The 13,079-nt window shown below is 40.7% G+C and overlaps 1 protein-coding gene across 2 annotated transcripts in view; it reads right to left on the bottom strand.

Annotated features, from left to right (window-relative positions):
* Positions 1-13,079, bottom strand: part of ARL3 (ARF like GTPase 3) — a 50,928-nt gene that overhangs the window by 13,923 nt on the left and 23,926 nt on the right. For both annotated transcript variants that reach the window (XM_077349577.1, XM_077349578.1), the window contains exons 4-5: positions 12,152-12,202; positions 10,497-10,682 (exon numbers count right to left, since the gene is read on the bottom strand). In XM_077349577.1, the coding sequence (XP_077205692.1) occupies positions 10,497-10,682; positions 12,152-12,202 (237 nt within the window). The remainder of the gene's footprint in view (positions 1-10,496; positions 10,683-12,151; positions 12,203-13,079) is intronic.

The raw sequence follows: 13,079 nt of genomic DNA on the forward strand, positions 1-13,079 counted from the left end.
CCATGTTTTACGTCAACAAGGGGGCCCAGGGTCCAGATAAATGTATCAGGAGGGAGATACTGATAAAAATAGGTTTTACTATTCAGTGCATATCCCTGGGTAGGTCAACACTCAGGTAGATGTGCTCAGCAGGCACATGGTAGTCACTCATGAGTGGGTGCTATCCAAGAAATACCTGCAGGACATTTTTGCAGCGTGGGGAACACTGGAGGTAGACTTATTTGATACTCAGGTCAATGCCAAAACCCGGAGTTATTGCTCCTGCTTTAGCAGAGGAGAAGGCTCATTTGGGGATGCATTTCAAATTCATTGGGAGGGGATGCTATTTTATGCATTTCCTCTACTCCCTCTGATGGTCAGAGTGTAGGAAAAGGCCAGGAAGGAGGAGTCAGAGTTGATCCTGACCCATTCTGGCCTCTGCAGATTTCGTTTTCAACCCTTCTGCAGATGTCCCAGGGCAGGTAGCAGAACCTTTGCCTGGAGCCACCTCTCCTGACATGAGTCTCTCCTGGCAGGAGTCTTTCACCACAACTCTCAGAGACTCCAATTAACAGCACGGAAGAGTGGGACAGGGATCTGATATTTTTCTAGTGGAGTGAATGAAGTCTTACTGAATTCTAGAAGACCTAGTAGGAGAAAGTCGTATGAATGTCAACTGGCAGCAGTTTACAGCATGGTGTCTGTCTAAGCATCAGAATCCTGTAACTGCTTCCTTGCAAGGTTGTGTTTTCATCTGTTCTTCCTGTAAGTGGCAATGGCTTAGGGAGATATAACCCCAGACTGCTTGCCCACTATGATTCATGCAATGGTCACCTCTAGTTTGTATTTCTGTAACTCGCTGTACACTGACCTGCCCTTGTCCTTGACCCAGAAACTCCAGCTGGTACAGAATGCAGCTGCTAGGGTCTTCACAAATACACCTTGGAGGACTCATATCTGGCTGGTGCTGAGGCAGCTGCACTGGTTACCAATTCTGACCTGGATCAAGTTTAAGGTTTTGGTTTTGACCTTCAAGGCCATTGTGGCTTGAACCCTGCCTATCTGAAGGAACACTTGCTTGCTTATGCCCCCTGCAGAATACTTTGGGTGCAAATCTCTTGAAGGTCCTTGGCCCTAAGGAAGCATGCCTGGCCTTGACCAGAAGCAGGGCTTTTTCAGTCCTGGCCCCAACCTGGTGGAATGAGATCCTGGGAGAGCTGAGGGCCCTGACGGAGCTATCACAGTTCCACCTGCAGAATGGAGCTCTTCCACCAGATCTTTGGTTGAAGTCAGGGCTAGTGCTAGGGATCTCATGGCCCCTCCTCAGGCTCAGTTGATTACATCTACACCCTCCACCTCTAGGGAGGTCTGCTCGAGCGATTTTTGTGGCTATATGGGGCCAAGAGCCCTGGGTATAATGGGGTTTTATGTGGTGATTTTAGAGTGGGTTTTATGCGTAAGCTGCTGCGAGTCTTTGGAAAGTGGCAGGATATAAGGTTAATAAATAATAACAATATTAATATGGGACACTGAAATAAGAATAGAATAGAATTATAGTCCAATAACACAGTATAGACCAAGAAAATTTTCCCGCACGTGTTTATGAGTCAAAGATAACTTTGACAGATACAACAGTAAGAGTACAAATCTGGAAACCTGATACGTAGACTATTTCCTTTATAATAAACTTCTAAAAACCAGGGAACCATGCTACCCCCAACAGGAACAACATACCTAAAGAAGTGTCTTGTTTTTTTAGCAAATGACCTGATGTATTTTGAACATTAAAATTCTTTCTAGGATACTATAATACAAAAACAACAATATACCTTAAGATGGGGCAATTATTCTCACTGCAATTTTAAACAATGCATGCAGTATTTACAATCAGAATTTTTTGTTACAAAACCAACATGTTCATACTGCTTAATAAAGTTGCTTAAGAATTTTAGCCTTTAAATAAAGAGGCATCATTTGCTTATTCTTTAAACCTTTTCACCACTTGTTTTATAACAAAAGAATGTACAGACAAACCATAGTAAGTAAAACGAAAAACTTATTCATCAAACAATTCAGTTTAAAAGAATATTTTCTAGTTTAGAATTATCTCCATTTTATAGCAAGCGCAGACTCAGAAAGCTTTCAGCTTTTATTTTGTTAAAATAATTATATGGAATAATGTATCCATGCCTTAAAAAACATTCTCCCCATCCCCCCGTGATTTGTATTTGAAGGTCTTTTGTCAAAATGGATTTAAAGGACAATAAGAAAAATGTAATCCTTTATTTTTAAAAGAACAACCCTTAAAGAAATAGATTTTAGAAACCCTAACAACAGGAACATGCTGGGTTTTTTATTATATATATTTTTTGTTACAATTCTTATAAAGATTTTGGCTGGGTCATTTTCCAGAACGCTGGTCTTCTGGATATTTTTTCTCATATTTCTGTTTTACCATAAAACCCTTGAGCCAAAAATGCATTGGGGGGAGGGGGAAGTCCTATATTTATTATAGAAGATCTAGACTAGATATGCACTGAAATGATTTCAGCTGAGCACTGTCAGATCCAGTTGTCTGTGGCTCTTATTGCTAGGAGGAATGCTATATCAGCTTCACTCTGAAATGTGAAATTACCTGCTAGGCTTGGATATAAGCCTGCTCCAAAAGGGAAAACCATCTTTTCACTTCCATTTCATCAGATTTGGCATAGAGAAGAGGGAACCAGTTCATCTGTGTTATTTACACCATGCTATGTCTTTTCAGCATCTGAGGTTCTGAGTTGTACTAAGTTTCATTAAGTAAGGTATGACAGCAAATTCTGATCTAAAGTTTAAACTGAAATTAACTTCTCTGGAAATGTAAAAACATACTGAAAAGGTTAAGAATAGATGGGTAGTTATGCCTATCAATTAAATCATTTAAAAGTTTGCATTCATTATAATCATTGAAGTGCAGTAAAAACTTGTCTCTTCTGAACAATGCCAGAAAGTCCGTCTGGTGTCGAGAAGAGAAAACAAACGATGGTTATTCCACAGTGGCCATGAGGCACCTGAAATGGAGGTGAGCTCCATGCTTAGGACCTCTTGATTTGGAACTTGAGTAGGCATCCAAAAGATCAGTAGGATTCTAGCAGATTCTCGTCTTAATATTTTTTCTTAAATACACCCAAGTCAAATAATAGTTAAATTTTCTACATGAGTATCATTTATTAGCCATAATGTAATCTCATTAACCTTGAAATCCCCAGTCTTAATACTCCATTCAGTACTCTTCAGTATCACCCAAGACCTAATTAAAATGACCTTCAAACTACCTTTCCTTTATTTGCAGTGCAATCCTGTGCAGAGTTACTGCAGTCTTGACCTAGTAAAATCAATGAATTTAGATTTAATTCTGCACAGGATTTCACAATTGGTGTCATTATTTATTTATTTCAGATACTCTGTTCTGGCGCCATGCAAAACCTACCTGTATTAACTGTATTAACCTACTCTGCATACTGTTCTACAGAAAGTCTTTTTTTCTTCTAGAATCCACTGCTACCTCCTTGCACTTTTATTCCTGACACAATGGCCTTGTGTAATTTCCTGCATCCCAGTACTCAAGGTGGTCTTTTTGTTTTATTTTTATAGCCTTCTGGATCTTAGAAGATCTCTATCACCATTCTCTATCACTATTCTTTGGACTGGTTCTTTAATGCTAAGAACTGGGATTGAAACTCTAAATAATAAGCGAAAGAAACTCTAAATCCATTTTATTCTGTAGACATGATGTAAAAATTCAGGTGTGTCTTTCTCAGGGCCACTGCACAAATGAACTCTTTAAGCACATTTGGAGAATGCTAGCATCTCTTCTAAGGTGAATAAGAGGCAGACACTTCAAATCTAATCCAATTTTCAACTAAACTCCCTTGCTACAGTTTATTTCCAAAGGAAACTAAATGACAAAGAGACATTTTAGACATCTTCCTGACTAGGCTAATGCACCCCAATCCGTCAAAGAAAGTTCAATACAGAAGGAATCTCCCATAGGTATAACAGATCCACATTGGCAAAGTGCTTAAATTATGGAGTGGGAGAGGACTCCCAATAATTCACAAGCCTCACCTTTACAATTATAGGTTCTTATAGGTTCCTGAAAGCAGTAACTAATGGGTTCATCTGGAAGGTAGGGAGCTAGCCCCCCTCTCTGTAATTTTTAGCACTTCCTTGATACCTGCATTCATGTTACAGTGCTTACCCAAACCCCTCTGTACTGTGTGGATCTCCTGATGCCTTAAGCAGACAAGTATTCTTAAGCAGACTCAAAAAGTAACCTGCATCTAATTACCCACACTTAGACTGAGACTTTCCTGCCCAGGATAGCTCAGGCTAGCCCAGTCTCCTCAGCTCTTGGAAGCTAAGCAGAGCCATCCCTGCTGACTAGTTGGATGAGAGAGCAACAAGAAAGTCTGGGGTTCCTACGATCACCATAAGTTAGCTATGACTTGATGTTGTAGGTTTTTTTAAAACCTAGATTAGAGCCCTACAGTTAATGTGCCACACAGAGACTATGTGTTCTGCATGCAATATTTCATTCTTTTGCTAATCTGCATGGCTAGTACACTTCCTGTGTGCTTTCAGATACCCAATTATCATGGCTATGAAAAGCTGCCATATACAAAAGCAGAGATCAGTGAAAATAGTTTCGAGAATTAATGTCCATCACCATCACCAAAGCAAAATCGAACACATTAGCAAGGTCCAGTCTTTTCATATAATATTAAAATGGGCCATACTGATTTAGCATAAAGTCATTTAATATGTATTGACCTAAATCTGCAGAGGCATGGTTAATGTCTCCACTGGGTATGGATTTTAATACAGGGCTAAAGCAAATGGCATTGTAAGCCACAGAGAAACAAACGGGGCACAATTATTTGGTATATTCTGGGAGGAAAACACTCTGGTGCAAAATTAGTATAGACTTGTGGAAATTAATGAGCCTGAACCCAAAACACACTTACTGATTCATGGGATATTCCTGAGCAAACCAGTATCTCAGTCTCACCCATCAATGATGTTGGAATTATCACAGAATTTCACAAAGCAAAATATTTTTTCTACTGGAAAGCATCTTCATGCCCTGAGGTCACTTAAGCAGTTTTTAATACTGAGATGCAGACTATACATGTGAACTGTGCTGATCCTCATTTGATCACTATAAATCATAATGGATGAATAGAACGCCTATGGATGGCACTGTGATAATAGCATCAAAATATCTTCTGTAGCCAAAACCCCATGATGGATCACACTTCCTTTTGGAGGTGCTTTGTGTTCAGCCTCCTGCTATGGTACTATGTTTGCTGGGAAAGCTGCCATCAGGAAGTGTACCAATAAGTTATTTATTTATTGTATGACAGAGATATACACAGGAAGCGTAGATAATACTATAAAATATGTAAACCAAGGAGATACAAGAGTTATTCAGACCAATCCGCTAACACTAATATCTAAAATTTCAATCTACTCAATTGCAGCTCCATCACATCTCCCTGGAAAGCATGATACTCTCCAGATTGGCGGGCTGCACCAAAGTCACATTCACGACCTGGTGTTTTGCCCCGTTTAAACAAGAGGTCTGCACAACTGCCAAAGCCTGTTCATATTCTGTTAGCTGTCTTCCATACTGTATGTGGCAAATCAAATCCTGCAGGCGTCGTTAGCGTAGATCAGATTATGGATATTGGGTGGAACTTATTTCATCCATGTTTGCAGCCATTTATTCCCTAGATCAAACTTTTGTGATTGTAGGATTTGTGCAGGTTTTATTGCCAGGTGTCAGGGCTTTTGTCTAGCTAGGCCCGCTTTAGCCATATGTTTGTAGATGGGCAGCTCGTTGTTTTGAATTATCTTTCTATATTCATGAAGAAGAGACTCTTGCCTTTGGAGGTGTGGGGGAGCAGTGTGGCATAAAGTAGGTAGCCAATAGATCAGAATGGGGTGAATACATCTGTTGATGGTTCTCATTGTCGTATTGAGTTGGACATTAAATATCTGAATGTGGAGGCTGTATTCTGCAGTGCTATACACAACTCTAAAGATGAGCATTTAAGTGTTCTAGCAGATGCACTCCAAGTTGTCCTATTAATATATTCTCAAGAATAAAATAAGACCAGTGAGAAGGAAGATAAGCAAGGCCCAACAGAAAACTGTTTCTCCCTTAGTTTTTCATAGTGGGGCAGACAATAATGAAGCAGCAGTAAGAATCCCGCTGAGATAGTGCATAGCTTCATATTGTTACAGGAACATTTGGGAAAATGCATTCTACTTGCAGGGTAACTGGTTTATAGGTTTAGGCCTACGCCTCAGTGTTGGGAAAGGGGTGGGGAATGAAGTGAATCTACTGACTTCTTGCTCTTCTTGACTATATTTGTAAATTCTATTTGAAAGTTTTCTGTTGGGTATATAACAGAAAGTGGAGGCCTCACTTCAAGAAGGATGTAGATAAAATTGAAAGGATACAGAGGAGAGAGACGAGCATGATCTGGGGCCAAGGGACCAAGCCCTATGAAGATAGGTTGAGGGACTTGGGAATGTTCAGCCTGGAGAAAAGGAGGTTGAGAGGGGACATGATAGCCCTCTTTAAGTATTTGAAAGGGTGTCACTTGGAGGAGGGCAGGATGCTGTTTCCGTTGGCTGCAGAGGTGAGGACACTCAGTAATGGGTTTAAACTACAAGTACAACAATATAGGCTAGATATCAGGGGGGGAAAATTCACAGTCAGAGTAGTTCAGCAGTGGAATAGGCTGCCTAAGGAGGTGGTGAGCTCCCCCTCACCGGCAGTATTCAAACAAAAGTTGGATACACACTTTTCTTGGATGCTTTAGGATGCTTAGGGCTGATCCTGCGTTGAGCAGGGGATTGGACTAGATGGCCTGTATGGCCCCTTCCAACTCTATGATTCTATAAACAAATATTCAGTGTTTGCAACATAAACATTATGTGGGGCATGAAAGTAAACTAAGGCAAGAATCTCACAGTAACATTTTCAGAAAGACACCAGCAAGCATGGCTGTGCTTGTCAAGTTGATAGGATGGGAGGACAGGTAAAAACGGAGAGGCTGCGCTGCATTTTAGGCTTCCTTTCAAAGCAGGTAAAGTCACTTTCATCACTCAGTTAAAGCTCCCATATGTATTCTTTCACAGCTTATGCAAAGAATAGGTGCATAAAACTATGCTATACCCAATATATTTTGATACTGGGAAATGTGGAGTGATACAGGGTTTTTTTTTTTATTTACTGCACAAGTAACAAGATTGGGAGATCAGACAGTGCAATGTCTATTTCAGACCTAGGGGTCATATCTAAGACTGGGCTAAAATGAAGAGCCCTCTGTCACAACACTGCTCAGTAATGTTTCTGGGACCAAACAGGCAAAAATGTGGCATCCTGGTGGGGCCTGGATTTCTCATGGAAACATAAGTGATCTCTAGGACACAGTCTTCCTAGAAAAAATGGCAGCTTCAGAGGATACACTCAACGGCATCCTATGCCTGTTGAGCTCTGTTTTTTCCTCTGAATTCTGCCCTCCAAATGCTCCACTCCCAGATCTTTAGGAAATCCTGGAGGCAGCAACGGCCCCTTTAAAGGAGGCAACCTGCATCCTATTGCTCAGTACACTGCTTCAGCAACATCGATACCATCAGGTCCACTCTCTACCTAAAATGCTGTGTTGGCTGTCTGTGCTGAGGACGGATTTGCCACCTAAGCGCAGTCACCTAAGGTAATATTTATCAGACATAGTTCCGCTATATTCAGTTAAACATGTATGGCGATCTTGCCCTCTTCAAGAGCCGGCTTGGTGCCGTGGTGAAGAGCAGCGGACTCTAATCTAGAGAATTGGGTTTGATTCCCTGCTCCTCCACATGCAGCCAGCTGAGTGGCCTTGAGTCAGTCACAGTTCTTTCAGAGCTCTGTCAGCCTCACCTACCTCACATAGTGTCTTGTGTGGACAGTGGAAGGGTAGGTAATTGTAAGCTGCTTTGAGACTCCTTAGAGTAGAAAAATGTGGTGTACAAAAAACCATCTCTTCCTCTCTATTTCACATGTAAGATTTTCCTTCGGTTTCCCCTTCTTTCTCTTTTTGACTGAACAGTCCCTTAACTATTTTCTTTTTATTTGAAGGTTTATAGCTGTCTCACTCTGTGACATTATTATATTTTGATGCTAGCTCAACTCAGGTACTGGAGGCCAGAGACAAGATTACCTCCTTAACTTATAGTACACAAGAGGCCTTTAAAAGTTCAAGAATGAAGTATTTTATTCAGTGTAGAGGGGAAAAGATCAGGTGGAATTAGGAATAAAATGTCTGAGGTGAATCAGTTATAATTTAGTAAATATATAAACTCCAGTTAATACGTTTCCAGCAAATAAAAGTTTCAAACTTTTCACAAAGTCTTGGAATCTATGAGTTGAGAGGCTTTGATCTCAGTATTTGCTAGATACTCCAGTATAAGTTTAACTGACTCCTCCGGTTTCAGAAGATTGGGATACACTACCAAGCACCCAAAATTCTTCTCTAAACAAACCAAGGATCACTCCACTCTTTAGAGCATCTCACTTTTCAACTGAGCAAGGAATGACTTCTTTAAACTATAATCTCTGTCACTTTTCCCCTCAGCAATCCTCCCACTCTTACTTGCCCACCTCCCCAGTCCTCAAGTCACTGCTAAACTGAATTCTCACCTGATTTTAGCTGCAAGTCATAATCTGGTACCTAATAGATCTATGAGAATGCTGTAGGTGATGCCAAATTATTTTTATACTGTTTCATAGTAAGAAAATCATAGTCGGAAAGTATTAAATCTGCTTATTTATTACTGATACTAGGGGCCAAGCCCATTGCATTCAGGAATACAACAGGTGCTAGATTGGGGGTGGGGGTGGAAGAACTCTGCAAATGACCTCCCCCCTCCTCCCAGGACCTAGAAAGGCTGCAGGCAGCTGTTATTCATCGGCAGGGGCAGCTATCACACAGGAGGGATCTGCAGCCTCCGAGCCTTGGAGGCTGCAGATCCCTTCTGTGTGAGAGCTGCCCCTGCTGATGAGGGAAGTAGAAGGAGGAGGGGTGGTCAGGGGTGGGGGAGGGAAGGCAACTAGCTGGCCGCTGGACAGGCAGGCAAGCCAGTTGGAGGAGGAGGAGGCACTCGGGTGTGACAGCCACCCTAAGTGGGTGTTAAGCACTGAGTGGCACTTAAGCCATGAGACATGCTCCTCCTCCAAGATCTTATCAGAAATATATTATGTGGAACAGATATGGTTAAATAAGAGTTATCTTAAAGAGAATGGCTGGCTCCAGATTAGACACCCCATTCATTCATGAAGTCCATAAAAGGTGACCATGACCTCTGAATCATCTGGCAGATTTTACTGTTTCTCAGATGTGCTCATGCCAAAACATTCTTTTAATGCTGGGACTGTGTTCAGACCATTTACTTGATACTGATGTAGTTGCTGGTTAGCAATGTTTATTCCATACTATTCTAGCCACATTTCCAAGCAAAAACTGATCCACTAGTTAAAAGGTGATACATTTCATATAATCCAAGTAATTATATGTAAAACCTTCTTTCATAGGAATTTACAGTAACAAAACTCCATTAAAACTTAGTTTACCAGTACAACTTGGGGCTATAGGGATAAGGATCCTTGGTTTTTTGTCATATTACAGTTTCCCAAAGCGAAGATACTCATGTTCAAATTTAAACTTCCCATTCAGATCTCACACTCTTAACCATCAAGTCTACACTTCTGCTTATCAGATTTAATAGAAGTCAAAGTACAACTCCTTGGAGCTTCTTCATTCCCTAAGATACATTCATGTGAACCTAAATTACAATGTGGATGCACTTGGCCATATTTTCTTTTGCTTAGCTTGGTCTTTTTCTTCCTCAACATACAAGGTTAAGTGTTGTAGCACTAAGCTCTTTCCTGAGAACTGAACAGTCAAGAAACGATGACAGCTGATCAAATAGCATGAACCCCAGAAGAATAATTGGCACTGATAGGAAAATACACTTGTAGCCAGATGGGTCTAATAAGAAGACATGCAATTTGGGTGATAACATCCAATGAATTGGACCTTTTCCTTGAACTGATACCACTTGCACCAGAAGAAGGAATCCTGCTCTGGTTAAAGAGGCTTCCTTCCAGTAGAGCAAGACTTCTTCCTCAGTGGAAAGGAATAACAGGCTGACTTTTTGAAGCACAGCTTCCCAAAATGAGGTGTCTGACTCTATGTGAGGCTAGGTTTACGGAAAAGGGGAAACCTCAGAGGAAAGTCCTCTAAAAGAGGTCTTTGCCCTCCTCTCAAGTTTTTGATATCTTTCATTTTAATGTAAAAGCATTGTATGCTCTGGTATGGAACAATGTACTTCTCATTCAGAGCCTTTGGGGAGGGTGGTATAAAAATGTGAATGAATAAACAAACAATATGAAAACTATTCTGCCAGTATAAACATTTCTTTCTCACCTGCACACCCTCTCCTGTGAGGGCTGAACAAGATTGAATCTGCCAGACTCTGTCGCGGATGGTGTGTAAGTTCAGACCCTCTGCAATCTCTGCAGCAGGGGCTGCCGTAAGCAAATCTTGTTTGTTAGCAAAGATGAGCACAGGAACACCACTTAGCTTCTCTTCATCTAAGAGCTCTGCAAGCTCCTGCAATAACAAAATAGATGTGTTACTTAGAAAATGTGCCTGAAGACTGATCTTGTCTCTAAGTATTTTTAATTTTCATACTGATGCTGTACATTAGAGTTCTGTTAGGTATGATGCACAGCAAAGTAAACAGCCTATATGATCATAAATAATCAATGTTTAAAAGTAAATTATTCCACGTACATTACAGCAGACCTTCGCTTACTCGGATATGGCCAGCTGCCTTCAAGGCCACAGTTATGTGGCTTGCCAATCCTCACCCCACTCTGGGGACCAGCACTAATGACACAGCAAAAATAACATATGCTGGCACAGTTATAACTTCACTTGCCAGCATAATGCAGCAACCCTTGAAAACAGGTGCCTTTATCCTACATACGATTCAAATTCAAGAGGAATGCTAACGGCAAGCTTTGAACTTTGATCCAGTTTAATCAACAGTAATTCATGGATGGGACTGCACTTGATGGCATCTCTTTCCAGAAACAAAACTCATTCTCATAAAAGGCAGCTGTTGTGGCTACGCAAAGAAAGGCTGAGGATCTGTGTTGTGAGTTCATGAGCACATCATTTGTTGGCAGTGTCAATTAATGAACTAGAGATTAGATGGCTTAACAAAATAGGAAATAGAACCTGCCAGCCTAAGAAATGTATCCTAAGAAATACACCCTAAAAAATCATTGGCACTGGAAGCCTGATGTCAAGTACCTGGAACAAAACCTTCCCCAGGTCTATAACTGTCTTTTCAGGTACCAAAAGGAACTACCCACCTAGTACAAAATGGTATTTATCAAGCCATGTATATATGATGCCAAAATCATGATTTGGATCCTTTTAAACATGATCTTTGCCAGATTTTGTGCACTGGTTACTATATTCTTGTATGTTGTAATCCCCTGTGATCTGGATAATGATAGTCAGATATCTGGCTATTTACTATTCTGGAAAAGAACCATCCTAAGCAGGTCTACTTAGAATCCTAGTGAGGTTTATTCAATGGGGCTTTCACTCTGAAAAGCGTCCCTAAGATTGCGCTCTGAATGCACTCAAATACTACCTCTAACAATTGCTGAATTCAACCAGAAGATCTTGGATTAAATGTATAGAATTTTTGAGAGGGAATTGCATCACAGGTCATATTTTCACCCATCTTGGATTGACTTACCAGAAAATCCTCTGTACTTCTTAAATTGTTTGCATGAGGTAACCTGCTTAGGATTTCATTGCAAATGTATACAGAGTAGATTGTGTTATATTCAGGGGAAAATGAAAAGACCTCTGAAGAATTTCACTGCAAATTTGGTTTTCATGAATAAGTCTGGCAGAAAACTACTATTTAATGGCAGTAGGACCTTGGCTTGTTTCTTAAAAGGCAAACTGCAACATGAGTTCTGCCTGATATATTTGACAACACTTTGAATTTACTAAAGGAGGCAAGTGATTATTTCCCGAAGTTGTACATTACTTACCTGACCCGTTTCTTCAAATCTCTTTCTATCTGCACTATCAATGACATAAATCTAAAAAAGGAAACAGGAGAAAAAGTTAAAAGATGTAACTGAAAATACAAGGTTATCTTATAGAAACAATCAATTCTAAATACCAAACCTTAACACTGGCACTCCTTTTTATTTGATAAATCAACACGTTTAGCACTCAAAGAACTCTGGTTTGGATCAGCATTCCAATACATTTTTTAAAGGTCTTTGTTCTTCTATGATAGTGAGAAGCTGAAACTTGCTAAAATTAGGCAGAGATCTGGGAATGAATACAGAAAACCATTTATGAAGAAGTGTTGGTTCTTATATGCTGCCTTTCTCTACCCAAAGGAGTCTCAAAGACCGTTTACGCACTGGGAACTTTACTGCCCCAGCTCCCATGCAGGAGCACAAATTGGGGGTGGATGAGGTGCACCAGGCCAAATGCTTCCACGTGTGGTTGCAGGAAGAGGTGGGGCAACCTGCCATGACTAAAACTCCAGCCTGCATCCTGGCATGTAACCTCCAGTGCATAAACGGTCAAAGTGGCTTCCTATCGCCTTCTATTTTCTCTCCCCACAACAGATACCTTGTGAGGTAGGTGAGGCTGAGAGAGCCCTGATATTACTGCTCGGTCAGAACAGCTTTATCAGTGCTGTGGTGAGCCCAAGGTCACCCAGCTGGCTGCATGTGGGGGAGCACAGAATCAAACCCGGCTCGACAGATTAGAAGTCAGCACTCCTAACCACTACACCAAGCTGGCTCTTATCAAGTGATAATTTACTCTAGCATACCTGTATTTGGTATAATAGTCATTTTATACTTCATCAGTAGGTACAGTTTCCAGATGTTCTCTTTTTAAAGGTGTTCATCCTCTTTTGAGCTTTTTTTTTAAAAAACTGGATAAAAATGTCCGCTT

This window comes from Paroedura picta, chromosome 8 (assembly GCF_049243985.1).
Source record: "Paroedura picta isolate Pp20150507F chromosome 8, Ppicta_v3.0, whole genome shotgun sequence".
Classification (NCBI taxonomy): domain Eukaryota; kingdom Metazoa; phylum Chordata; class Lepidosauria; order Squamata; family Gekkonidae; genus Paroedura; species Paroedura picta.